The sequence below is a fragment of the Macaca nemestrina genome, chromosome 1, assembly GCF_043159975.1.
Source record: "Macaca nemestrina isolate mMacNem1 chromosome 1, mMacNem.hap1, whole genome shotgun sequence".
Taxonomy (NCBI): domain Eukaryota; kingdom Metazoa; phylum Chordata; class Mammalia; order Primates; family Cercopithecidae; genus Macaca; species Macaca nemestrina.
In genome coordinates, this window is record NC_092125.1 from 638,505 (window position 1) to 665,446 (window position 26,942).

General features: G+C 39.7%; 1 protein-coding gene and 1 pseudogene across 1 annotated transcript; both read right to left on the minus strand.

The window, feature by feature from the left end:
* Positions 1–8,654: 8,654 nt before the first annotated feature.
* Positions 8,655–9,614, minus strand: LOC105466481 (olfactory receptor 2T3). Its single transcript, XM_011715446.2, has one exon. The coding sequence runs from the start codon at positions 9,612–9,614 to the stop codon at positions 8,655–8,657; it is 960 nt and encodes a 319-aa protein (XP_011713748.2).
* A 14,180-nt stretch (positions 9,615–23,794) lies between these two features.
* On the minus strand, positions 23,795–26,649 carry LOC139355867 (keratin, type I cytoskeletal 19 pseudogene; annotated as a pseudogene).
* Positions 26,650–26,942: the final 293 nt, after the last annotated feature.

Consider the following 26,942-nt stretch of genomic DNA (forward strand, 5'->3'; position numbering starts at 1 on the left):
TGAAAGATCTGATCACTAAAGACGAGATAAATAGTGGAAAGATCTCTCATGTTAATGGGTTAGAATAACTACTATTCTTTAAACGTCCATATTACTCCAGAAAACGTCTAATTCAGTGTAACCCCAACTAAAATTCCACAGGCACTTTTTCCATAAATAGAATAAAACAATTCTAGAAATTTTGTGAATACTCAAAAATATTGAATAGCCAAAGCAATATTGATAAAAAATAAATAAAAAAGAACAAAGTCAGAGGCTTCAGACTGATTTCAAGCTATATTACAAATTATAGAAATAAACCCATGCTTATACAGCCAATTAGTCTTTGATGAGGGTGCCAAAAATGCAGCATGAGGAAAGGATAGTCTGTTCAATAAATGGCATTGGGAAAACAGGATATATACATACAGAGGAATGAAACTGGACTCTTATCCTACACTATGCCCCAAAACCAAATCTAAATGGATTGAGGACATAAGTGTAAGACCTGGATTGTAAAAGTCCTAGATGGTGACTGGGGGAAACGGCTCTTTGACACTGATCTCGGCTATGATATTTTTGATGACATAAAAATTAAGGCAACAAAAGCAAAATAAACAAGCAGGACTGCATCAACCTCCAAAAACTTCTGCACAGAAAAGGAAACAACAAAATGAAAACGTAATCTCTGCAATGGGAGAACATATTTGCAAACCATATTTTGGATAAGGAGTTAGCATCCAAAATATAAAAATAAACTGACATGAATCAATACCAAAAATCAAACTGGGGGGCGGAGCAAGATGGCCGAATAGGAACAGCTCCAGTCTCCAACTCCCAGCGCGAGCAACACAGAAGACCGGTGATTTCTGCATTTTCAACTGAGGTACTGGGTTCATCTCACTGGGGAGTGCCCCACGATCGGTGCTGGTCAGCTGCTGCAGCCCGACCAGCAAGAGCTGAAGCAGGGCGAGGCATTGCCTCACCTGGGAAGCGCAAGGGGGAAGGGAATCCCTTTTCCTAGCCAGGGGAACTGAGACACACAACACCTGGAAAATTGGGTAACTCCCACCCCAATACTGCGCTTTAAGCAAACAGGCACACCAGGAGATCATATCCCACACCTGGCCGGGAGGGTCCCACACCCACAGAGCCTCCCTCATTGCTAGCACAGCAGTCTGTGATCTACCGGCAAGGCAGCAGCGAGGCTGGGGGAGGGGCGCCCGCCATTGCTGAGGCTTAAGTAGGTAAACAAAGCTGCTGGGAAGCTCGAAGTGGGTGGAGCTCACAGCAGCTCAAGGAAACCTGCCTGTCTCTGTAGACTCCACCTCTGGGGACAGGGCAATAACAAACACAGTCCAAACCTCTGCAGACGCAAACGACTCTGTCTGACAGCTTTGAAGAGAGCAGTGGATCTCCCAACACGGAGGTTGAGATCTGAGAAGGGACAGAGTCCCTGCTCAAGTGGGTCCCTGACCCCTGAGTAGCCTAACTGGGAGACATCCCCCACTAGGGGCAGTCTGACACCCCACACCTCACAGGGTGGAGTACACCCCTGAGAGGAAGCTTCCAAAGCAAGAATCAGACAGGTACACTCGCTGTTCAGAAATATTCTATCTTCTGCAGCCTCTGCTGCTGATACCCAGGCAAACAGGGTCTGGAGTGGACCTCAAGCAATCTCCAACAGACCTACAGCTGAGGGTCCTGACTGTTAGAAGGAAAACTATCAAACAGGAAGGACACCTACACCAAAACCCCATCAGTACATCACCATCATCAAAGACCAGAGGCACATAAAACCACAAAGATGGGGAAAAAGCAGGGCAGAAAAGCTGGAAATTCAAAAAAGAGGAGCGCATCTCCCCCTGCAAAGGAGCGCAGCTCATCGCCAGCAACGGATCAAAGCTGGACGGAGAATGACTTTGATGAGATGAGAGAAGAAGGCTTCAGTCCATCAAATTTCTCAGAGCTAAAGGAGGAATTACGTACCCAGCACAAAGAAACTAAAAATCTTGAAAAAAAAGTGGAAGAATTGATGGCTAGAGTAATTAATGCAGAGAAGGTCCTAAACGAAATGAAAGAGATGAAAACCATGACACAAGAAATACGTGACAAATGCACAAGCTTCAGTAACCAACTCGATCAACTGGAAGAAAGAGTATCTGCAATTGAGGATCAAATGAATGAAATGAAGCGAGAAGAGAAACCAAAAGAAAAAAGAAAAAGAAATGAACAAAGCCTGCAAGAAGTATGGGATTATGTAAAAAGACCAAATCTACGTCTGATTGGGGTGCCTGAAAGTGAGGGGGAAAATGGACCCAAGTTGGAAAACACTCTTCAGGATATCATCCAGGAGAACTTCCCCAACCTAGTAGGGCAGGCCAACATTCAAATCCAGGAAATACAGAGAATGCCACAAAGATACTCCTTGAGAAGAGCAACTCCAAGACACATAATTGCCAGATTCACCAAGTTGAAATGAAGGAAAAAATCTTAAGGGCAGCCAGAGAGAAAGGTCGGGTTACCCACAAAGGGAAGCCCATCAGACTAACAGCAGATCTCTCGGCAGAAACTCTCCAAGCCAGAAGAGAGTGGGGGCCAATATTCAACATTCTTAAAGAAAAGAATTTTAAACCCAGAATTTCATATCCAGCCAAACTAAGTTTCATAAGTGAAGGAGAAATAAAATCCTTTACAGATAAGCAAATGCTTAGAGATTTTGTCACCACTAGGCCTGCCTTACAAGAGACCCTGAAGGAAGCACTCAACATGGAAAGGAACAACCGGTACCAGCCATTGCAAAAACATGCTAAAATGTAAAGACCATTGAGGCTAGGAAGAAACTGCATCAACTAACGAGCAAAATAACCAGTTAATATCATAATGGCAGGATCAAGTTCACACATAACAATATTAACCTTAAATGTAAATGGACTAAATGGTCCAATTAAAAGACACAGACTGGCAAACTGGATAAAGAGTCAAGACCCATCAGTCTGCTGTATTCAGGAGACCCATCTCACAGGCAGAGACATACATTGGCTCAAAATAAAGGGATGGAGGAAGATTTACCAAGCAAATGGAGAACAAAAAAAAGCAGGGGTTGCAATACTAGTCTCTGATAAAACAGACTTTAAACCATCAAAGATCAAAAGAGACAAAGAAGGCCATTACATAATGGTAAAGGGATCAATTCAACAGGAAGAGCTAACTATCCTAAATATATATGCACCCAATACAGGAGCACCCAGATTCATAAAGCAAGTCCTTAGAGACTTACAAAGAGACTTAGACTCCCATACAATAATAATGGGAGACTTCAACACTCCACTGTCAACATTAGACAGATCAACGAGACAGAAAGTTAACAAGGATATCCAGGAATTGAACTCATCTCTGCAGCAAGCAGACCTAATAGACATCTATAGAACCCTCCACCCCAAATCAACAGAATATACATTCTTCTCAGCACCACATCATACTTACTCCAAAATCGACCACGTAATTGGAAGTAAAGCACTCCTCAGCAAATGTACAAGAACAGAAATTATAACAAACTGTCTCTCAGACCACAGTGCAATCAAACTAGAACTCAGGACTAAGAAACTCAATCAAAACCACTCAACTACATGGAAACTGAACAACCTGCTCCTGAATGACTACTGGGTACATAACGAAATGAAGGCAGAAATCAAGATGTTCTTTGAAACCAATGAGAACAAAGATACAACAGAATCTCTGGGACACATTTAAAGCAGTGTGTAGAGGGAAATTTATAGCACTAAATGCCCACAAGAGAAAGCAGGAAAGATCTAAAATTGACACTCTAACATCACAATTGAAAGAACTAGAGAAGCAAGAGCAAACACATTTGAAAGCTAGCAGAAGGCTAGAAATAACTAAGATCAGAGCAGAACTGAAGGAGATAGAGACACAAAAAACTCTCCAAAAAATCAATGAATCCAGGAGTTGGTTTTTTGAAAAGATCAACAAAATTGACAGACCACTAGCAAGACTAATAAAGAAGAAAAGAGAGAAGAATCAAATCGACGCAATTAAAAATGATAAAGGGGATATCACCACCGACCCCACAGAAATACAAATACCATCAGAGAATACTATAAACACCTCTATGCAAATAAACTGGAAAATCTAGAAGAAATGGATAATTTCCTGGACACTTTCACTCTTCCAAGACTAAACCAGGAAGAAGTTGAATCCCTGAATAGACCAATAGCAGGCTTTGAAATTGAGGCAATAATTAAGAGCCTACCAACCAAAAAAAGTCCAGGACCAGATGGATTCACAGCTGAATTCTACCAGAGGTACAAGGAGGAGTTGGTACCATTCCTTCTGAAACTATTCCAATCAATAGAAAAAGAGGGAATCCTCCCTAACTCATTTTATGAGGCCAACATCATCCTGATACCAAAGCCTGGCAGAGACACAACAAAAAAAGAGAATTTTAGACCAATATCCCTGATGAACATCGATGCAAAAATCCTCAATAAAATACTGGCAAATCGGATTCAGCAACACATCAAAAGGCTTATCCACCATGATCAAGTGGGCTTCATCCCTGGGATGCAAGGCTGGTTCAACATTCCCAAATCAATAAACATAATCCAGCATATAAACAGAACCAAAGACAAGAACCACATGATTATCTCAATAGATACAGAAAGGCTTTTGACAAAATTCAACAGCCCTTCATGCTAAAAACGCTCAATAAATTCGGTATTGATGGAACGTACCTCAAAATAATAAGAGCTATTTATGACAAACCCACAGCCAATATCATACTGAATGGGCCAAAACTGGAAAAATTCCCTTTGAAAACTGGCACAAGACAGGGATGCCCTCTCTCACCACTCCTATTCAACATAGTGTTGGAAGTTCTGGCTAGGGCAATTAGGCAAGAGAAAGAAATCAAGGGTATTCAGTTAGGAAAAGAAGAAGTCAGACTGTCCCTGTTTGCAGATGACATGATTGTATATTTAGAAAACCCCATTGTCTCAGCCCAAAATCTCCTTAAGCTGATAAGCAACTTCAGCAAAGTCTCAGGATACAAAATTAATGTGCAAAAATCACAAGCATTCTTATACACCAGTAACAGACAAACAGAGAGCCAAATCAGGAATGAACTTCCATTCACAATTGCTTCAAGGAGAATCAAATACCTAGGAATCCAACTTCCAGGGGATGTAAAGGACCTCTTCAAGGAGAACTACAAACCACTGCTCAGTGAAATCAAAGAGGACACAAACAAATGGAAGAACATACCATGCTCATGGATAGGAAGAATCGATATCGTGAAAATGGCCATACTGCCCAAGGTAATTTATAGATTCAATGCCATCCCCATCAAGCTACCAATGAGTTTCTTCACAGAATTGGAAAAAACTGCTTTAAAGTTCATATGGAACCAAAAAAGAGCCCGCATCTCCAAGACAATCCTAAGTCAAAAGAACAAAGCTGGAGGCATCACGCTACCTGACTTCAAACTATACTACAAGGCTACAGTAACCAAAACAGCATGGTACTGGTACCAAACCAGAGATATAGACCAATGGAACAGAACAGAGTCCTCAGAAATAATACCACACATCTACAGCCATCTGATCTTTGACAAACCTGAGAGAAACAAGAAATGGGGAAAGGATTCCCTATTTAATAAATGGTGCTGGGAAAATTGGCTAGCCATAAGTAGAAAGCTGAAACTGGATCCTTTCCTTACTCCTTATACGAAAATTAATTCAAGATGGATTAGAGACTTAAATGTTAGACCTAATACCATAAAAATCCTAGAGGAAAACCTAGGTAGTACCATTCAGGACATAGGCATGGGCAAAGACTTCATGTCTAAAACACCAAAAGCAACGGCAGCAAAAGCCAAAATTGACAAATGGGATCTCATTAAAGAGCTTCTGCACAGCAAAAGAAACTACCATCAGAGTGAACAGGCAACCTACAGAATGGGAGAAAATTTTTGCAATCTACTCATCTGACAAAGGGCTAATATCCAGAACCTACAAAGAACGCAAACAAATTTACAAGAAAAAAACAAACAACCCCATCAAAAAGTGGGCAAAGTATATGAACAGACATTTCTCAAAAGAAGACATTCATACAGCCAACAGACACATGAAAAAATGCTCATCATCACTGGCCATCAGAGAAATGCAAATCAAAACCACAATGAGCTACCATCTCACACCAGTTAGAATGGTGATCATTCAAAAGTCAGGAAAGAACAGGTGCTGGAGAGGATGTGGAGAAATAGGAACACTTTTACACTGTTGGTGGGATTGTAAACTAGTTCAACCATTATGGAAAACAGTATGGCGATTCCTCAAGGATCTAGAACTAGATGTACCATATGACCCAGCCATCCCATTACTGGGTATATACCCAAAGGATTATAAATTATGCTGCTATAAAGACACATGCACACGTATGTTTATTGCAGCACTATTCACAATAGCAAAGACTTGGAATCAACCCAAATGTCCATCAGTGACAGATTGGATTAAGAAAATGTGGCACATATACACCATGGAATACTATGCAGCCATCAAAAAGGATGAGTTTGTGTCCTTTGTAGGGACATGGATGCAGCTGGAAACCATCATTCTTAGCAAACTATCACAAGAACAGAAAACCAAACACTGCATGTTCTCACTCATAGGTGGGAACTGAACAATAAGATCACTTGGACTCAGGAAGGGGAACATCACACACAGGGGCCTATCATGGGGAGGGGGGAGGGGGGAGGGGGGAGGGATTGCATTGGGAGTTATACCTGATGTAAATGACGAGTTGATGGGTGCAGCACACCAACATGGGACAAGTATACATATGTAACAAACCTGCACGTTATGCACATGTACCCTACAACTTAAAGTATAATAATAAACTAATTTAAAAAAAAAAATCAAATTACCCAACTTAAAAATGGTAAAGACAGTGTGAATAGGCATTTTTTCAAAAAGGGCATACAAATAGCCAACAGGTGAATGAAAAGATGTCCAACATCACTAATCATCAGGGTCATGCAAATCAAAACCACAATGAGGTATCAGCTCACACCTGCTAGGATGGCTGTTACCAGACCAACAATGTGTAACACATGCTGTCATGTGTGTGGAGAAAATGAAACCCTTGTACATGTACATTGTTGGGAGAAATGTAAGTTGCAACAGCCTGTGTTGAAAACTGTATGGTAGTTCTATAAAGACTAAAAATAGAGCGACTATATAATTCAGCAATCCCACTCTGTACACTTTCCTGAGGTCAATAATGTATAATTATATAAATAATGTGATGACAACATAACTACTAACATTGTTAGTCTGTCGTCTCTGGTGTCCATTTGAGCAGTTTTGCCCATTTGTTTAATTACAGCGATTTCTGAAACCAAATTTTACCGACCTCTAACAATCCCCTCTTACATTATGAGTGAGATTTCTGCACCACTTGGTGGAATTTACTTCCACATTCAGATCTCTGTACATAAACGCAGACAAACTGCCTTCATGCCCTGCAGGAATAATTTTCAGTGAGAAGCAAAAGTGTTCACTCGATGTGTCATGTAAACCGAGTACTTGTCAGTTCTCTCCAAGATGCCGCAGGCATGGAGCACCTGGCTTCCATTCACTGTGAATCGGGCCAGGTCAGGGCTGTGCCAAGGGGAAGTATATTAACAGCTTCGAGATTCAGCTCGAGATCTGGCTTCTTGCATATTAATTAGAGCAAATGTATTTCTCTAATTTCTCACATTCCAGAAACATTAGACACATGCGTTGTTTTGTTAATGAAAATGATAGTGAGCTGATGCTCACAGATCAACAGAAGTTCTCTCTGTAGCATGATATACGTCTGGCAAACTGAAGGCTGGTGACAAGTTTACAACTATTTTGCTGGTTTTCCCAGTTTCAGAAGAAACATGCTGAGGGGGTTAAGCTTTCCTAAATCTCCAATATCCCAGAGACTGTTACAATATTTACTCTAAATGTAGTAGACAATTGTCTGGAATAGACTAAAGAAACTAAATGTGGAAATACTTTTATTTACATACAATAGAATAGATGAACCTATTATCTCTTTGAATTTTAAAATGGATTCATTTTTCCTTTAGGTGGTTTTGGTAGTCAAACAGTGTTAAAATTATTGGCGTTTACATGATAAAACTAACTTTAGCCTTTGGAAAAAATGTGTTTCTTTCTACTTACTGAGATACAATAGCAGAAACGTTGAAAGCCAGAGGCTGCCAAGTGAACCGAGGTTTACAATGTACTGCAAAGTGAGGAGCAGCCGACACTCCTCTAGGGCTCTGCTAGGATTCCAAGTCTTTACACCGAGTCTCCTCCAGGGGTAAAGTGTTTACAACCAAGTCTCAGACTAAAATGATCAGTGAACCTGGGATGGGAGAGGAGATAACAGGCACCCTATAAGGTCTTTCATAGGTCAGCTATTGCAGCACAGCTTTAAAAAGAGATATTAAATCTAAGGAGATAAATAGGAGCAATGCGCAGTGTGGAGGGAAAAAGCCAGGTACAAGCAAGAGGGAAAATATGAGTGGCTTTGTGCTGGGGACCCTGGAACCTGAGGGCAAAAGAGGGGAGAGACAGAGAATAAAGGAATTCTAGAAAGAGGAAGGGGACGATGCTCGCTATTTACAGCTTTTCTTGGTTCATTCTTGGCTGCATCATGCTCCTCAGAGCCCCGGTGACATCTTTGTTGCAGAGACTGTACACGAGGGGGTTGAGCACAGGAGTGAAGATGGTGTAAAAGGTGGACATCGTCACGTCCTGCTCAGCTGTGTGGTAGGAACTCGGGAGCACGTAGGTGTAGAAGGAGGCACCAAAGAACAGCAGCACCGTGATCATGTGGGAGGAGCAGGTGGCCAAGGCCTTCCTGCGGCCGGTGGCAGAATTCCTCCTGTGGAAGAGGCACAGGATGAGGGTGTATGAGCTGGAGATGATCGTGATGGGCACGAGAAGCATGAGGATGCAGCACAGGTACATGAGTGTCTTATAGAGGGAGACGTCAGAGCAGGAGAGCTTCAGCAGGGCAGGAGTCTCACAGAAGAAACTCAGGAGTTTCCTCGACTGGCCAAAGGGGAAGCTCATGGTAATGGGGGTGAGCAACAAACCATCAACCATTCCCAAACCCCAGCAGGCTGACACCAGGAGCTGGCACACCCTCTGGTTCATCAGCAGCGGGTAATGGAGGGGTCTGCAAACAGCAGCATAGCGGTCATAGGCCATGGCAGCCAGGAGGAAAACCTCAGCTCCAGCCAGGGTCAGGTAGAAGAACATCTGGGTCCCACAGCCTGCCGGGGAAATGGTGTGATCTCCAGTGACCTGGCCCACAAGCATCTTGGGCACAGTCACGCATATGTACATGAGATCCATGAGAGCGAGCTGGCTGATGAAGAAGTACATGGGGGTGTGGAGGCGGGGCTCTGAGTGGATGAGAAGGATGAGGAGGGCATTCCCAGTGAGGGCCATCAAGAAAAGAATGAAGGTCAAAGTGTAGAGGAGGGCAGCATGCTTGCTTTCAGCAAAGAGTCCCGTGAGAATGAAATCGGTGCTTGCAGTTTGATTCTGAGAAGTTGGATTCCCTGAGCACATGACTGGCTCACAGTTTCCACTTGAGGGAAAAAAAAGAGTCATTAGTTTTGAATCTTTCCTATGTACATGACTTTCCTAACCTTTCTCTGGTAAGACATGCGCTTTGAGTTATTTTTCTAAAACTTGAGTTAAACTGATGTAAAATCCTAAGTTCAAATCTTAGAGAGATCAAGCCGCATGTTGGCCACAAGCTAAAATGAAATACGAAACAGATGTGGAGAGGTGACTCTTCATGAGCCAAGTCAAGAGTGAAGACATGTGCACTCTTTACGTCTTATTTATTTCCCCCCAGAATTAATACACATACACTGGCCTTGTGGGATGGCTCGAGACCTAAGTAGGGAATGTACATTAGGTCTGTCACACAGTGTTAGTGTTGGGTTGAGCTTTTCACGAACTTTTGGATACAGTAGCTCAATCCAGGACTCAGTGATGGAAATCACAGCTGATGTTAATGTTGTTAATGGTACAAATATCATAACTGATACCATGAAATAAGCTGAAACTTTGAAATCTCCTTAAATTTCTCTACCATGATACATCTCCATTAAAGTCCACTTTCCTCATGAAAACTTTTCAGCTTACTCTGCTGTTCCTCACAAGATTGAGTTCCAGAGGCAGCGCTGCCTGGGGCAGAGGAGCAGAGGGAGAGTCCCGCCTGCCTGCGGAGAGCAGCTTGGGGTGCAGAACTAGTGCGGAGCAGGAGAGCAGCAGGAGGGAGTGAGCCCTCTCCCAGTCCCCGGTGACATCTAAGGCATTTAATTTATTAACTGTCATGCAGAGAAATATTTTTACAAAAAATCACAGCAGTAAACGGGGCAGATGCCCTAAATATCAAGTATTTAGTTGAAATATAAAAATATTTATTTTCATTTTGTTGATACCATTTATCCCCCAAAATCATGCCTAAAATGTCCAAAATTCCGTGCGTAGTGATTGAAAAATGAAGTTAAAGACAGCACATGGGGCAGTTGTGTCGAATCTTTCATAAAACCGCAGCCCTGCAACCAAGCCTAGGGTCCTCTTGTCCTGCATCTCCTTTGCATAATAGACTAAACCGCCACCCCTCCCATCAATTCAGAGCTTTGCTCAGTAACTGCTTTGTCTGAGTATTTCTGTGTCTCATTTTCCAGTTGAATTGTTTCAATCACGCTTGACACAATTGTCTCAAAGTTAAGAAGCCCAGTAACTTCTAGACTAATGAAGAGTCAAGGAGACCCATGACTGAGGCCTGGTCATCCTCAGGGTTGCTGTACTGTAGGTTAGAGAAATAATGCTGAGGAAAATACTAATAGTGACTGAGGCACGTGAAAATGCAAAGTGAAATATAATGCACTCTTCCTAGGGCCGAAAAAGAAAAAACAAACCTGGGACCTTCAGGAAACCTAAAGTCAGAATTAGGAAGATACAGCAACAAGAGTCAGGTATCTTTGTTCCTTACTTACCCCGTTTATAAAGCACTGAAGAGACGGGTTACCGACACACCTTTCAACAAAGAGAAACACGGCACATACAGCACAAACCTTTTGCTCCACCTGTTCTACTGCATCAGAGAATAAATCGAAGCCACGCCAGCTCAGTGAAGCTGCTTTCACCATGCTAAGGGCAAAGCAAGGGCTTTAAATTCAGAATGCAAAACGAGAAAATTACATCAGTTTCTTCACTTTAGGGAATTGAGGTGAGTGTTTATTGCTTAATCATTTGCATTTTTTTTTTTTCCCTGCTTATTCAATCTTCCCTGTACTTGGCATCGTCTCTTCCCTGGAGCTTCTACTTTAAGACCATCTCAGAATCCACCATTTTCGTATTTTTGTTTTGTTTTGCTATTTTTGATTGATAGATTCTAACTTTCCACTCGCGGTCCCTGTGGGAATTAAACATATTTTCCATTTATGCGGTGCGTCTATCCAAAAGCAAATCCATCTTTTTCATGACATTGTACATTTTTTAAACTTCATTTTTCTAGTTTAAAATTCTATTTTCATATCAGACATTTAAAATCAGCTCTTTGTAAAAGCAAATCTGAATTTCGCAAAGGGAGGATCATGCAAAACCAGTGTCAGAAGTCTGTAAACTAAATATAAAATCCTAAGTCCCTTAATCAACTGAACAGACCCCTCTCTAGGCCAATAGGACCTCAGGAAACCTGAAAAGCTTAATTCCAGGACATAAGAAGGGAGACACACTTCATTATACCCCCCTCTTTTGGAGTTTAGGCACAACTGGCCAGCATTAACATTGAAAGAGAGATCCTAAGACTGACAAAACAGACTCTTAGTGGCAACAAGGTACCAAATTCCAACCTGACTCTGCTATAGCATCACATGACAGATAGCAGACCCCGAGGGAAATCAAAATATTCCACCCCAAAGTGTGTCTTTGACATATTTTGAAATGGTCCTGCAAAGCCCTCTTTTGTGGGGAAAATTTGCATCTATAGAGACTCTCCATTAACACAGCTGGGGCTTTCCCAGACTCAGGAGAAAATATTTGAGTCTGACAACCTTTGAGGTTCTAAAAAACCATTGTCCATTGATTATATTTGCTTCTAATTAATTGTGTAATCTTAGTGAAGACACTGAAAGCTCCGAGTGTCACTTTGTCAGAATCAAATAAAAGGAGGAGTATTATGTACTTGCTATGCTTCTGTGAAACTTAACATCTGTGAATCTGATGACCGAATGTGATCTAAGATTTCTCCATGACAGGGTGACCTTCCACATCACCGCTATCCTTAAAGGCTCAGAGACTTCCCTTGAAATATTAGTCTAATCGAATTTACATTATATAATTTGGGAATGAAAAAGAACGGGAAAGGGAGCCACTTTTCCCAGTGCCTACAACGTTCCAACGCTGTGCTTAGTCCTTCTCAGTATGTCAAATGCACAAGTACCGAGCAGTGTACTCATCCCTGTGTGCAGTCACCCGCTGTACAGTCATCCCTCAGTATCTGTCCTCAGTATCCGGGACATCCTGAAAATACCAAAATCCGTGATGCTAAAGCCCCTAATATAAAATGGAAGAGTGTTTCTATACAACCTACACAAATCTTCCCATATGCTTGAAATCATGTCTAGATTACTCGTAACAACTAATGCAATATGAACACTATGTAAATAGTTGTTACATTTTTTAGGAAATAATGACAAGAAAAAGTTCTGGAGGATGGAGCAAGAGGACAGAATAGAAGATTCCACGGATCATCCCCCTGCAAGAACACCAATTTAAAAACTACACAAAAACCACCTTTACAAGAACCAAAAATCAGGTGAGCACTCACAGTACATGGAATTAAATTCACATTTCTGAATGAGGCCCTGAAGTAGTCAGAAAAACAGTACTGCATCACTGACACTACCACTCCTTCATCCCCCAGCAGTGGTGGTGTGGTATGGAGAGCTTCTCTGTGCACTGGGGAGAGGCAGAGCCAGCAATTTTAAGACACTGAACTCAGTGATGCCCTTGTTATAGCAGAAAGAAAACCCAGACCAAATGCAGCTGACACCCACCATGGAACAAGGATTTAAACCAGCCATTGCTAGAGGGGAATTGCCAATCCCAGTGTTTGGAACTTACTTGAGCTACCCAAGACTCACCATGAAGGGCTAAAGTGCTCCGGAGCCACAGACAAACCTGAAGGGGAGTCTAGGTCACAAGAGTTGCAAGTCCTAGTGCTGAACTGGGCCCAGAGCCAGTGGACTGGGGTGTCACCTGACCTGTTAAAACACAAGCCAGGGCAGGTAACCTCATCCCCTAACCTCAGGCTCCACAGCCTGCGACTCCAAAGGAGGCCTCTTTCTTCTGCTTGAGGAGAGGAGAGGGAAGTGTGAGGAGGACTTTGTCTTGCATCTTGGATACCAGCTCAGCCACATCAGGTTGGATACACCAGCCAGAGTCAAAAGACCCCCTTTCCAGGTCCTAAATTTCTAGACACACACTGGGTCAGAAGGAAATCTGCTGCCTTAAAGGGAGGGACTCAGTCCTGACAGTATTCATCACCTCCCAACTGAAGAGCTCTTGGGCTCCAGATAACCAGTAGTGACACCCAGGTACTACCATCAAGGGCCTTGGGTGACACTCTGAGACATGCTGGCTTCAGGTGAGACTCAGCATATTACCAGATATGGTGGCTATGGAGCAAGACTCCTTCTGCTTGAGAAAAGTGGACAGAAAATTAAAGGAAATTAAAGGAGACTTTGTCTTGCACTTTAGTGCAACTATTGTTACCATTGTTATTCAAAATACTATTGGAAGTCCTAGCTAGAGCATCAAACAAGAGAAACAAATATAAATAAATATATATATATATGCGTGGGTGTGTATATAGATATATATGTACACATATATACATATATATGTATATACACACACATATATATATGGCATCAAACTTGAAAGGTGAGTAAAATTATCTTTGTTCACAGATGATAGGACCTTATACTTGGAAAAACCTAAAGTCTCCCCAAAAACCTATTAGAACTAATAAATTCAGGAAAGTTGCAGGATACAAAATCAACATACAAAAGGCAGATTTCTAGATGTCAATAGCAAATAGATTAAAACAGAAATTGAAAAAGTAATCGCATTTAGCACAGCCACAAATAAAATTAAACAGGAATTAACCAAAGAAGTGAAAGAGTTCTATAATGATAACTATAAAACATTAATAATTGAAGAAGACACTAAAAAATGAAAAGATATTCCAGGTTCATGAACCAAAAGAATCAATATTGTTAAAATATCCATGGTACTCAAAGCAGTCTATATTCAACGTTATCCTTATGAAAATACCGATGACATTTCTTACAGATCTAGAAGACACTATCCTAACATTTGCATGAAAGCACAAAACACCCAGAATAGCCAAAATTATTCTAAGCAAAACCACCAACCAACCAACCCACCAAAACTGGAGGAATCCCATTGCTTGACTTCAAATTATACTACAGAGCTACCATAACCAAAACAGCATGGGTCTGGCATAAAAACAGATACATACACCAATGACATGGAATAGAGAACTCAAAGAAATCCACACACCTACAGTGAACTCATTTTCTACAAAGTTGCAAGGAACAGACACTGAGGAAAAGATTGACTCTTCAATAAGCAGCACTGGGAAAAAAGTGGGTATCTATATGAAGAAAAATGAAACTAGTACCATCTTCTCACCATATACAAAGATAAAGTCAAAATGGACTAAAGACTTTAAGACCTCAAACTATGAAACTACCACAAGAAAACATTGGAGAAAATCTGCAGGATATTTGTCTGGGCAAGTATTTATTGAGTAATACTCCATAACACAGGCAACCCAAGCAAACATGGACAAATGGGAGCACATTATGTTAGAAAGCTTCTGCACAGTGAAGGAAACAATCAACAGAGACAACCCACAGAATGGAAGAAAACGTTTGCAAACTACCCACCTCACAAGGAATTAATAACCACAATACATAGGGAGCTCAAACAAATCTACAGGAAAAAAATCTAATAATCTGATTTAAATATTGGTAAAAGATTGAACAGACATTTCTCAAAAGAAGACAGACAAAAGTCAAAAATAGGCACATAAAAAGGTGCTCAACATTGATCTGAGAAATGCAGATCAAAGCTACATTGAGATATCACCCAATTAAAACAGCTCTTATACAAAAGATAAGCAATAACAAATGCTGGTGAGGACATGGAGAAGAGGGAACCCTCATAAACTCTTCGTGGGAATGTAAAGTTGCATTTAAAGTTGTATTTAAAGGTACAACAGAGACCAGTTTGGAGGTTCCTCAAAAAACTAAGAACAGAGCTAACATATTATCCAGCAATCCCACTGCTGGGTATGTACCCAAAAGAAAAAATATACTGAAGAGATACCTACACACCCATGCTTGTTGCAGCTCCGTTCACAATAGTTACAATTTGGAGGCAACCTATGTGTCCAACAGATGAATGAGTAAAGAAAATGTGGTACTTACACATGATGAAGTACTGTACAGTCACAAAACATAATGAGATCCTGTCATTTGCAACAACATAGATGGAATTGGAGGTCATTATGCTAAGTGAAATAAGCCAGGCACAGAAAAACAAACATTGCCTGTTCTCAGTTATTTGTGGCACCTAAAAATCAAAACAATTGGACTCATGGAGACATAAATTAGAAATATGCTTAGCAGATACTGGGAAGGTCACTGGGGGGGATGAAGGGGTAGGTGGGGATGGTTAATGGATACAACACAGTTGTTAGAATGAATAAGTACTAGCATAATAGAGTGACATCAATAATAATTGTACATTTAAAAATAATTAAAAGGGTATAATAAAATTGTAACACAAGATAAATGCTTGAGAGGATACTCCATTTTCCATCATGCATTATGCATTGCATTCCTGTGTCAAAACATCTCATGTACCCCATAAATGTATAGACCTACTACATAACAAAAAAATAAAATTTTTAGAAAAGTCTGTACCAATGTGACCATCATAAGCCTAATTATATTTTCAATCCATCATTGGTTAAGTCCATGATTGGTTGAATCCTCAGATGCAGAACCCAACACATAAGCCCAACTGTAGAAGCAAATACAGACACCAGGAAACAGAATGAGCGTATTCTCTCCTTGGCTGGTAACCACCCTGTCTTCCAACATTGCTTCTTCCAATATCTCCGAGTATCTTTAAACCACACACTTTCATATTCCTTCATAACTTCTCGTATCCTGCTTCCTTGCTGTGAATTTACCAAATGCATTTCTGTATAAACTCTACCAGTCATAAATGCTCAGATAATATGACAATTTCTGTATGAAGGCTTGCTCTACTCTTAATCAGTGAGAACTCTCACACCTGAGACATCACAATCCTTTTGTACTCTTCACACAAGCCTCAACTCACTTACTCTTTTATTTTATTTCTAAGTTTCAATGAAAATTCCACATGAATAATATGTATATGTATAATTAAAAATTAATGGGCTATCTAAATGCTGCATAGGTATGAAAGTTAAAAAACTAAGTGTTTAAAAATCACAGGTGGAGGGTTAATACGTAAAATTGCAAAATTCTCTCTAGATACATTTTAGGTACTGTTATGAAATTCTTAATGAGCTGTACACTTATGATTTTTTATGGATAGACTTCAATAGTTGTATAAACTTCATGTATAGCCACAAATACAAACATATTCAAGAACATAAAATGACAAAATGGTCAAATTTATCCATCATCTTAGGTCCTTGAGGGACTTTTGATGTGTGGACCCCAAGTACCATCTGACAGATTTACAGTGTGAACATCACATAATGTTTTTGTGCAGCTTGAGATGTTACTATGGCATTACCTTGTCCATTCCAATCCATAATTATATTTAAAGTTGCAACAGTGCTCCCTATTTTATGTTCATAACATATCATCTGGCATGACCATGTCATACATTTTACCTATTCACTGTTTGGGGCTTTGTTATCGCACGAGGAGTCCAAAATATATTCATTTTCTTCTCTATTGTTTCCTAACATTAGCACTGTGCCTGGCATATGTTACTTTTGCACCAACCTAACAGTAAAAATTGATTATTTGTTAAATAAAGGAAGAAGGGAAAATGGTTAGAAAGATTAGTGCAACTCTTTTAGAGATGAATTTAGTAATATCTCATAACATTGAAGATGTTCTTTCTTCACTACCTAAGACTTCCAAGGAGATTATACAAGGATAGACACTCTGGTACTTTATAAAGCATGAAAAAAGTGGTAAACCTAAGTATTCATATAAAGAAAATGCACATATGATCAATATTAATACCAATTTGTGAACATTTCAATAAGTTGAAGAAAAATATATGTTGTAGAATGATCAGTGTGCTACCATTTAAATATATCCTGCTAAAATATTACATTTGGACACATATCTGCAATAAAAATATTAAAAATTGATTTTTTTTTAGACAGACACCTACTGTCGAAAAAATTAGTCTGAGGAGATTAAGACAGGGAATTCAAGAGCACAGATAAGACTTTGATGTATCTGTAAAATAGATACCCTCCTGTTTTTGAGTTAGGATCTTGCTCTGTCACCCAGGCTGGAGTGCAGTGGTGCAATCGTGGCTCACTGCAGCTTCAATCTCCCAGATTCAAGTGATCCTCTCACCTCAGCCTCCTGAGTACCTAGGATTACAGACACATGCCACTATGCCTCCCTAATTGTTTAAATTTAATTTTTGTAAGAATGAGGTCTCACTATGTTACCCAGGCTGGTCTCAAACACCTAGCCTCAAACAATCCTCCCACCTCAGCCTTCCAAAGTGTTGGGATTATAGGCAGAAGCCACTGCTCCTGGATGATGTACCTATATATATGTGTGTGTGTATATATGTGTGTGCATATATATCTATATATATAAAGATATATATATATAGATATATAAAATTTCAATAGGTTTTTGGGGAACAGGTGGTGTTTGGTTACATTAATAAGTTGTTTAGTGGCAATTTCTGAGAATTTGGTGCACTCATCACCCAAGTAGTGTACACTACTCAATGCGTATTCTTTTATCCCTCACCTGCTCCCACCCTTTCCCAAGTCCACAAAAGTCTATTGTATCATTCTTATCCCTTTGCATCCTCATAGCTTAGCTCCCACTTATGAGTGAGAACATACAAATGTTTGGTTTTTCATTCCTGAGTTGCTTCACTTAGAATAATGGTTTCTAATTCCATCCAGTTTGCTGCAAATGCCATTATTTCATCCTTTCCATGGCTAAGTAGTATTCATATATGTATAATTTTTTTTTCTTTATCCACTCATTGATTGATGATCATTTGGGCTACTTCCATATTTTTGCAAATGTGAAGTGTGGTGCTGTAAACATGTACGTGCAAGTATCTTTTTCGTATAATGACTTATTTTCCTCTGGATAGATACCCAGTAGTGGGATTGCTGGATCAAATGGTAGATCTACTTTTAGATCTTTAAGGAATCTCCACACTGTTTTCCATAGTGGTTGTACGAGTTTACATTTGCACCAACAGTGTAAGTGTTCCCTTTTCAGCACATCCACACCAATGTCTAGTTTTTAAAAAAATTTTTGATTATGGCCATTCTTGCAGGAGATGGCATTGCATTGTGGTTTTGAATTTCGTTTCCCTGATAATTAGTGATGTTGAGCATTGTTTTCATGTTGGTTAGCCATTTGTATATTTTATCTTGAGAACTGTCTATTTGTGTCCTTAGCTCACTTTTTGATGGGATTGTTTTGTTCTTGCTGATTTGAGGTTCTTGTAGATTCTGGATATCAGTCCTTCGTTGGACGTATAGACTGAAGATTTTCTCCCACTCCATGGGTTGTCTGTCTACTCTGATGATGTCTTTTGCTGTGCAGAAGCTTTTTAGTTTAATTAAGTCCCATTTATTATTTTTTGTTGTTGCATTTGCTTTTGGGTTCTTGGTCATGAAATCTTTGCCTAAGCCAGTGTCTGCAAGATCACATTTTCTCACATTATCTTCCAGAATTTTAATAATTTCAGGTCTTAGGTTTAAGTCTTTGATCCATCTTGAGTTGCTTTTTCTATAAGGTTAGAGATGAAGTTCCAGTTTCATCCTTCTACATGTGGCTTGCCAATTTTCTCAGCACCATTTGTTGAAGAGGGTGTCATTTCCCCACCTTTATGTTTTTGTTTGCTTTGTTGAAGATCAGTTAGCTGTAGTATTTCATTTTATTTCTGGGGTCTCTATTCTGTTCCATTGGTCTATAGACTGATATTTATGACAGTACCAAGCTATTTTGGTGACTATGGCGTTATAATATAGTTTGAAGTCTAGTAATGTGATGCTTCTGGTTTCATTCTTTTTTTCCTAGTCTTGCTTTGGCTATGTGGGCTTTTTTTTGGTTCCATATGCATTTTAGGATTGTTTAGGATTGTTGTTCTGTGAAGAACGATGGTGGTGTTTTGATGGGAATTGCATTGAATTTGTCCATTGCTTTTGGCAATATGGTCATTTTCAACTGTTGATTCTACCTATCCAAGAGCATGGGATGCGTTTCAATTTGTTTGTGTCATCTACGATCTCTTTCAGTAGTGTTTTCTGGTTTTCCTCATAGAGGTCTTTCACCTCCGTGGTTAGGTATTCCTAAGTATTTTTATTTTGCAGCTATTGTAAATTGGGTTGAGCTCTTGATTTGAATCTCGGTTTGGTAGCTATTGCTGTATTAACAGAGCTTCTGAGTTGTGTACATTAATTTTGTATTCTGAAACGTTGCTGAATTTGTTTACCAGTTCTAGGAGCTTTTTGGATGAGTCTTTAGGGTTTTCTAGGTAGACGATTATACTATCAGCAAACAGCGACAGTGCACCTTCCTCTTTACTGATTTGGATGCCCTTTACCTTCTTTCTCTTGTCTGATTTATCTGGCTAGAACTTCCAAAACTATATTGAATAGAAGTGGCGAAAATGGGCATCCTTGTCTTGTTCCAGTTCTCAGAGGGAATGCTTTCAACTTTTCCCCTTTCAGAATGTTTGCTGTGGGTTTGTCATAGGTGGCTGTTACTACCTTACAGTATGTCCCTTGTATGCTGATTTTGCTAAGGGTTTCAATCATAAAGGGATGGATTTTGTCAAATGCTTTTTCTGCAACTATTGCGATAACCATGTGACTTTAGCTTTTAATTCTGTTTACGTGATGCATCATATATATGTATTGACTTGTATATGTTAAACCATCCCTGCATCCCTGTTATGAAACCCACTTGATCATGATGATTTATCTTTTTGATATGCTGTTAGGTTCTGTTAGCTACTATTTTGTTTAGAGTTTTTCCATGTATGTTCATCAGCGATATTGGTCTACAGTTCTGCTTGTTATATCCTCTCCTGGGTTTGGTATCAGGGCGATACTGGCTTCATAGAATGATTTAGGAAGGTTTCCCTCTCTCTCTTGTGGAATAGTGTCAATCGGATTGATGCCAATTAATTCAGCTGTGAATCCATCTGGTCCCAGACTTTTTTTGTTGGCACCATTTCAATCTTCCTGCTTGGAACTGTTCTCTCTTCAGAGTTTCTATTTCTTCTTAGTTTAATCTAGGAGCATTGTATATTTCCAGAAATTAATTCATCTCCTGTAGGTTTTCTACTTTACACACATAAAGCTGATCATAGTAGCCACGAATAATCTTTTGTATTTCTGTGGTATCGGTTGTAATATCACCTGTTTCATTTCTAATTGAGCTCACTGGGGTATTCTCTTTTCTTGATTAATCTTGCTAAAAGTCTATTGTACTTATTTTTTTAAAGAATCAACTTATTGTTTCATGTATCTTTTGTATATTTTGTTTCAATTTCATTTAGTTCTCCACTGATCTTTGTTATTTCTTTTCTTCTGCTGGGTTTGGGTTTAGTTTGTTCTTGTTTCTCTAGTTCCTTGAGGTGTGACTTTAGATTGTCTGTCTGCTCTTTCAGACTTTTTGACGTAGGCATTAATAGTATGAACCCCATGTGATTCAGGAATTCCATTACTAAGAATGTATCCAATTTAAATGGGTATGTCAAAGAGATATCTGCACTCCCATGTTCATTGCAACATTATTCACAATAGCCAAGATATGGAATCAACCTAAGTATCCATCAATGGATGAATAGATACAGAAAACAAGACATATCCACAGTGAAATGTAATTCAGCCTTTAAATAGAAGAAAATCTTGTTCATTTGTGTCAATGTTGTATATTGTTATTGTATATATCAAAATTATATAGTTGCATATATAATATATACATATGTATTATATGTAATATATTATATTATATATAATACAAAATTATAATTACCCATGTACTATATATGTGTTGTATATCAAAATGGCTAAGTGGGTACGTTTTAAATGTCTCACCACAAAAATTGGTAAAATGTTCATTAATCTTTACAAATATACACATATCCAAATATCACATTGTACCCCATAAAATATGTATTTTAGTATTTCAATTAAAAATATTTTTGAAAATAATGCAATAAGAACACAAAGTGGAAAAATGATTATAGACCTTTTGATGTGGAACTGAAATCAAACACGGATATTAACCTATGATTTCTACATACATTTATAAATAAATAGATGGTGTCTACTTCATTGTTTACTCTTTCAACATTTTGTAGACATAATTTGAGACTTTTAAATTCTGTCTTCTTGAAATAGACTCGTCAATATTTAGCCTTTCTTCTTTCTTAATGATCTACAGGGATAAATTTTTCTGTAACCACTGGTTTAGCTGCATCCTACACTTTTTTTTTTTTTTTGAGACGGAGTCTTGCTCAGTCACCCAGGTTGGAGTGCAGTGGCGCGATCTCGGCTCACTGCAAGCTCCACCTCCTGGATTCATGGCATTCTTCTGCCTCAGCCTCCCTGGTAGCTGGGACTACAGATGCCCCCCACCACACCCGACTAATTTTGTTTTGTATTTTTTAGTAGAGAAAGGGTTTCACAGTGTTAGCCAGGATGGCCTCGATCTCCTGACCTCATGATCCTCCCGCCTCGGCCTCCCAAAGTGCTGGGATTACAGGTGTGAGCCACTGCACCCAGTCCATCCTACACATTTTATGTCATGTCTATATTATTGTTCTGTCAAAGGCCCACCTGTATTTGATTTTGGTGAGAATCCCATGTGCACTAGAAAAGAACATGACTTTTATTATTGTTGCAAGCATTGTTCCATATGTACAAGTTTTGTGGCCATTATGTTGTATAAATCTTCTGTAACTTTAGTGATTTGGAGGTTTATGTACTCTATCACATATTGGTGTGTTAACATATATACCATTACATTGAGCAATGACTGGGCAAAAGGAAAAATCAAAAGAGAAAATCTCAAGACAAAAAATACAATATGCTAAAACTTATGAGATGGACCAAATCTAGTACTAAAAGTTGATTGCAATGAATAGCTATATTAAAGAATTCAAATTAGCCAACTTCATACCTCAAGAAACTAGAAGCAGAAAAGCCTAAGTCCAAAGTTATCATAAAGAAATAATATTAAAGTAGTAATAAATGAGACTAGAAAAACTAGAAAAATCAGCAAAACTAAATTTTTTTTCAAGTAAAAGGTGATAAAACTTAGCCTAAGAAAAAAAAGAGTATCCTCAAATAACTCTCAAATAGCTAAAATAAGAAATAAGGAGTCATTAGAACAAATGCCTCAAAATGAAAAGGATTATAAAAGACTATTATGAAAATTATGCACTTATAAATTAGATTATCTATAAGAAATCAAACTTCTTTATACAACCTACGAAAACTAAATCAAGAGGAAATAGGAAGCCTGAGCAGACCAATAACAAACAAGATTAAATTAGTAAACAAAAACTTCCCAAAGACCAGAACCAAATGGCTTCATGGATGAATTCTAAACATTTGAAGAACAGCAATCCTTCTTAAACTCTTTCAAAACACAAAAGAAAGAATGACCCAAACTCATTTTATGAGGCCATGATACACTTTTATCAAAGCCAAAGATAATCACAAGAAAATAAAACTACAGGTCAATATCACTGATAAACATAGGTGTAAAAATCTTCAACACAATACTAACAAACCAAATTCAATAGCCCATTAAAAAGATAATAAACCATGGCCAACTGAAATGTATCTCTGGGATGCAACAATGCTTCAACATAGGCAAATCAATCAGTGTGATATAACACATTAAGAGAATAAAAAAATTTGCAGCAAAAGCATTTGACAATTCATGTCAAAACTCTGAAAACAGGTATAGAAGGAACTTACTTCAACACAACATACCATATATGAAAAGCCCACAGTTAACATAATAAAAAATGAAAATGTTTCTCCTATTATATGGTACAAAGCGAGGATGTCCATTGTCACCACTTCTGTTTAACATGGTACTGAAAGTCCTAACCAAAGCAATTAGACAAAAAAGCATCAAAATTAGAAAAATATTAAAATCATTTCTATTTGCAGATGATATGGCCTTAGGGTTTTTATATACAAGATGATACCAAAAAACTATTTGAATGAACAAATTCAGTGAAGTTGTAGAACATAAAATAGCACACAAAAATCAGTGATATTTCTGCAAACAATGAGTTATTTGGAAGGAAAATAAGAAAGCAATCCCATTTAAAATAGCAAAAAATAATGCATTTAGGAATACTTAATCCAATGGGGCAGACAACTTGTACACTAAGAATCATAATACATTAGTCAAAGATATTGAAGGAGACACAAATCCACGGAAAGACACTGTATTCATTGATTTGAAGAATTAACATTGTTAAAAACGTCCTTATTAAGCAAAACAATCTATAAAGGGCAATCTATAAAATATCAGTGGTATTTCTTTACATCTAGAACCAAAGATCTCAAATAGCCAAATCAATCTCAAACAAGAGCAAAACTAGAGACATCACATTTATTTCAAAATATATTACAATGTTATGGGAATTATCACAGTAAGGAACTGTCATAAAAAAGAAAAATGGACATATAGACCAATGAAACAACAATAGGGAGAACAGAAAGCAAGCATATTTCACCCGAGCATATTTGGCCAACTGATCAACAAAGTGAAAAGACAACCTACAGAATCGGAGAAAATATTTGCAAACCATGTATCTATAAAGGAGGTAATACCCAAAACTTATAAGGAGCTTAAACAATTTAGTAGCAAACACCAATTACCTTGATTTAAAATAAGCAAACGACATGGGTAGGCCTTTCTTAAAAGACATAAAAATGGCCACCAGGTAAATAAAAAGAGCTGAACATCACTAGGCATCAGGCAAATGCAAACTAAAACCACAACGAGGTATCACCTCCCACCTGTTAGAATAGCCATCATTACAGATGAAACAAGAGGGAAAGTGGAGAAAGAGAAACCTTTGAACATTGTTGGTGAGAATGAAAACAGCAATTATAAGCAAACAGCATAGCATTTCTTCAAAGAGTTAAAAATAGTACTATTGTATGATCTCGCAATCATGCTTCTAGGTCATTGTTCACCCAAAGAAGTGAAATCAGGATCTCAAAGAGGTATCGGCACACCAGTGTTTATTGAAGCATTATTCACAATAGCAAAAATAGAAAAATAACTAAATGAATGAATGAAAATATACATACACATATTTGCACAATGAAATATTCTTTATTTTTTAGCCCCAAAGTTACTCCTACCGTTTGGGACAACATGAACCTGAATATTACGCTAAGTGAAAAAATACACAGAAAGATGAATACCATATATTCTCACTTATCTAAAATAGGCTAGCTCACAGAAACAGAGTAGCATGTTGGTCCCCAGTGATTAGGAGTTTAGGGAAATGAATAAGGATTGGTCAAATGGTACAAAGTTCAGTCATGCAAAAATGAATAATTTCTAGAGGGCTAATGTACAGCATGGTGACTACAGTTAGCAATAGTCTTGTACACTTGACATCTGTTAAGGGGATAAATCTTGTACACTTGACATTTGTTGAGAGGATATCTTAAGTGTTCTAACCACACCACCCCCACCCCCCAAAACAAAACTATGTGAGGTGATGGAAATGTTAACTAGCTTGATGGTGGTCATGATTTCACAACGTATACATAAAATCAATGTGTACAGCTTTCACCTATACAATTTCTATTCGTCAATTGTACCTCAATCAGGTTGAAAACAAGCCAGACGAAACACATTAAAAAAAAAAAATCTGCCATTGTGATTATGGATTTCCATTTTTTCATTTTTTATGTATTGTGAAGATTTGATATTAGTTCTATGCAAGATTAGACTTGCAATATTTTCCTGGTGTGTTGGTTCCAGTCATGACTATCTCTACTAGTGTTTATTGTCTCAAATGCTGCGTTATTTCACAGTTTTTTTTTTTTTTTTAAACATTTTTCATTCTTTGGTTTGTTATTGCCTGCTACATCTTTCATTCTTTTTTTCCCCCCCTTGGGCCAAAGAATTTTATTGCCAGTTCAGGGGAAGAGCCCTTCCTTCCTGTCCCCCTAACCCAGGAGACACCCTCTGAAGAAGGGCAGAAGCCCCGGAGCCTGCCGCCTCAGAGGCCCTTGGAGGTGGAGAGTTTGTTGGAATGATCTCCCTGGCTCTTGAGCAGGCTGCGGTAGGTGGCGACCTCCTGCCCCCGCCGTGACCTCATGTCCACGAGCCGCTGGTTCTCCTGATTCTGCTGCCGTCAGCTCGCACAGTGGCCAACCGGCCCTTCAATACGTCTCCTCAGCGCCCGGATCTGCGCCAGCTGGGCCCCAAAGCGCGCCGCAGTTTCCACCAGTGTGGCTTCCAAGGCAGCTTTCAGGCCGAGCTGCGACTGCAGCTCAATCTCAAGACCCTGGAGGGTGCCCCGCAGGTCGGTGACATTGGACCTGCTCATCAGGAGCTGCTTCGTGTGGCCAGCGACCTCCCGGTTCGGCTCCTCAGCCCCGCTGGTGAACCGGACGTCAGCTCCTTCCGGTTCCGCCACGACCTCACATTGGCTTGCAGGTCACTCGGGATCTCGGCGAGATCAGTGCCAGGGGCGGAATCACCTCCACACTGACCTGGCCTCCCGCTTGGCCCCTCAGCCACCAACTTCCTCCTCGTGGTTCTTTTACAGGGAGGCCAGCTCCTCTCTCAGGCCACGGATCTGCATCTCCAGGCGGGTCCTGCCTAGGTCAGCTCGTCTCGCACCTGCGCACTTTGATGGCGCCTAGCGCATGCGCAGAGCTTTCCGTCTCAGGATTGGCCCGGAAGTGCTCTGCGGCCGCACGGGCGTTGTCAATCTGCAGGACAGTCCTGCGGTTCTCAGTGGTGGCCCCAAGAATATCTTTTCCCACAGGGTCCTCGATGGTCTTGTAGGAGCTGCTGGAGTCGCAGGAGGGCCCGGGCCCAGGCCCCTGCTTCTGGTACCAGTCGCAGATCTTCGTCTCCGGCTCGCCATGGTCCACACATTCAGGGCACACACCTTGTCCAGGCAGGAGCCAAGCGGTGCTGAGGTTCTGCGTGAGCTTCTCATTCCCCGCCATCAGCCCGTCAGATCCATCCATAGCACCGCTGTAGCCCCAGGAGGAGGATGAGGACACCAAGCAGGCGGAAGACACCTACACAGCTGCCGGAGCCCCACTGCATGCAGTCTTCTTCTAATACGCCATGTCTTACCAATTACCAAATTTATATTCTGTATACACCCTCCTTTAGGTGCTAAAAAGATGAAGTTTATTTGTTTTGCTCATGAATGCATCCTCAGTTTGTAGAACAGGGCCTGGCAGACTTTGGGGGCTCAGTAGGTATTGGTTGAATGACAGAATGACTTGGGGCCTAAAGGAATGTAACAGTCATG

Coding starts and splice junctions, on each gene's coding strand:
- LOC105466481 (XM_011715446.2), bottom strand. CDS start 9,614: ATGTGCTCAGGGAATCCAACTTCTCAGAATCAAACTGCAAGCACCGAT.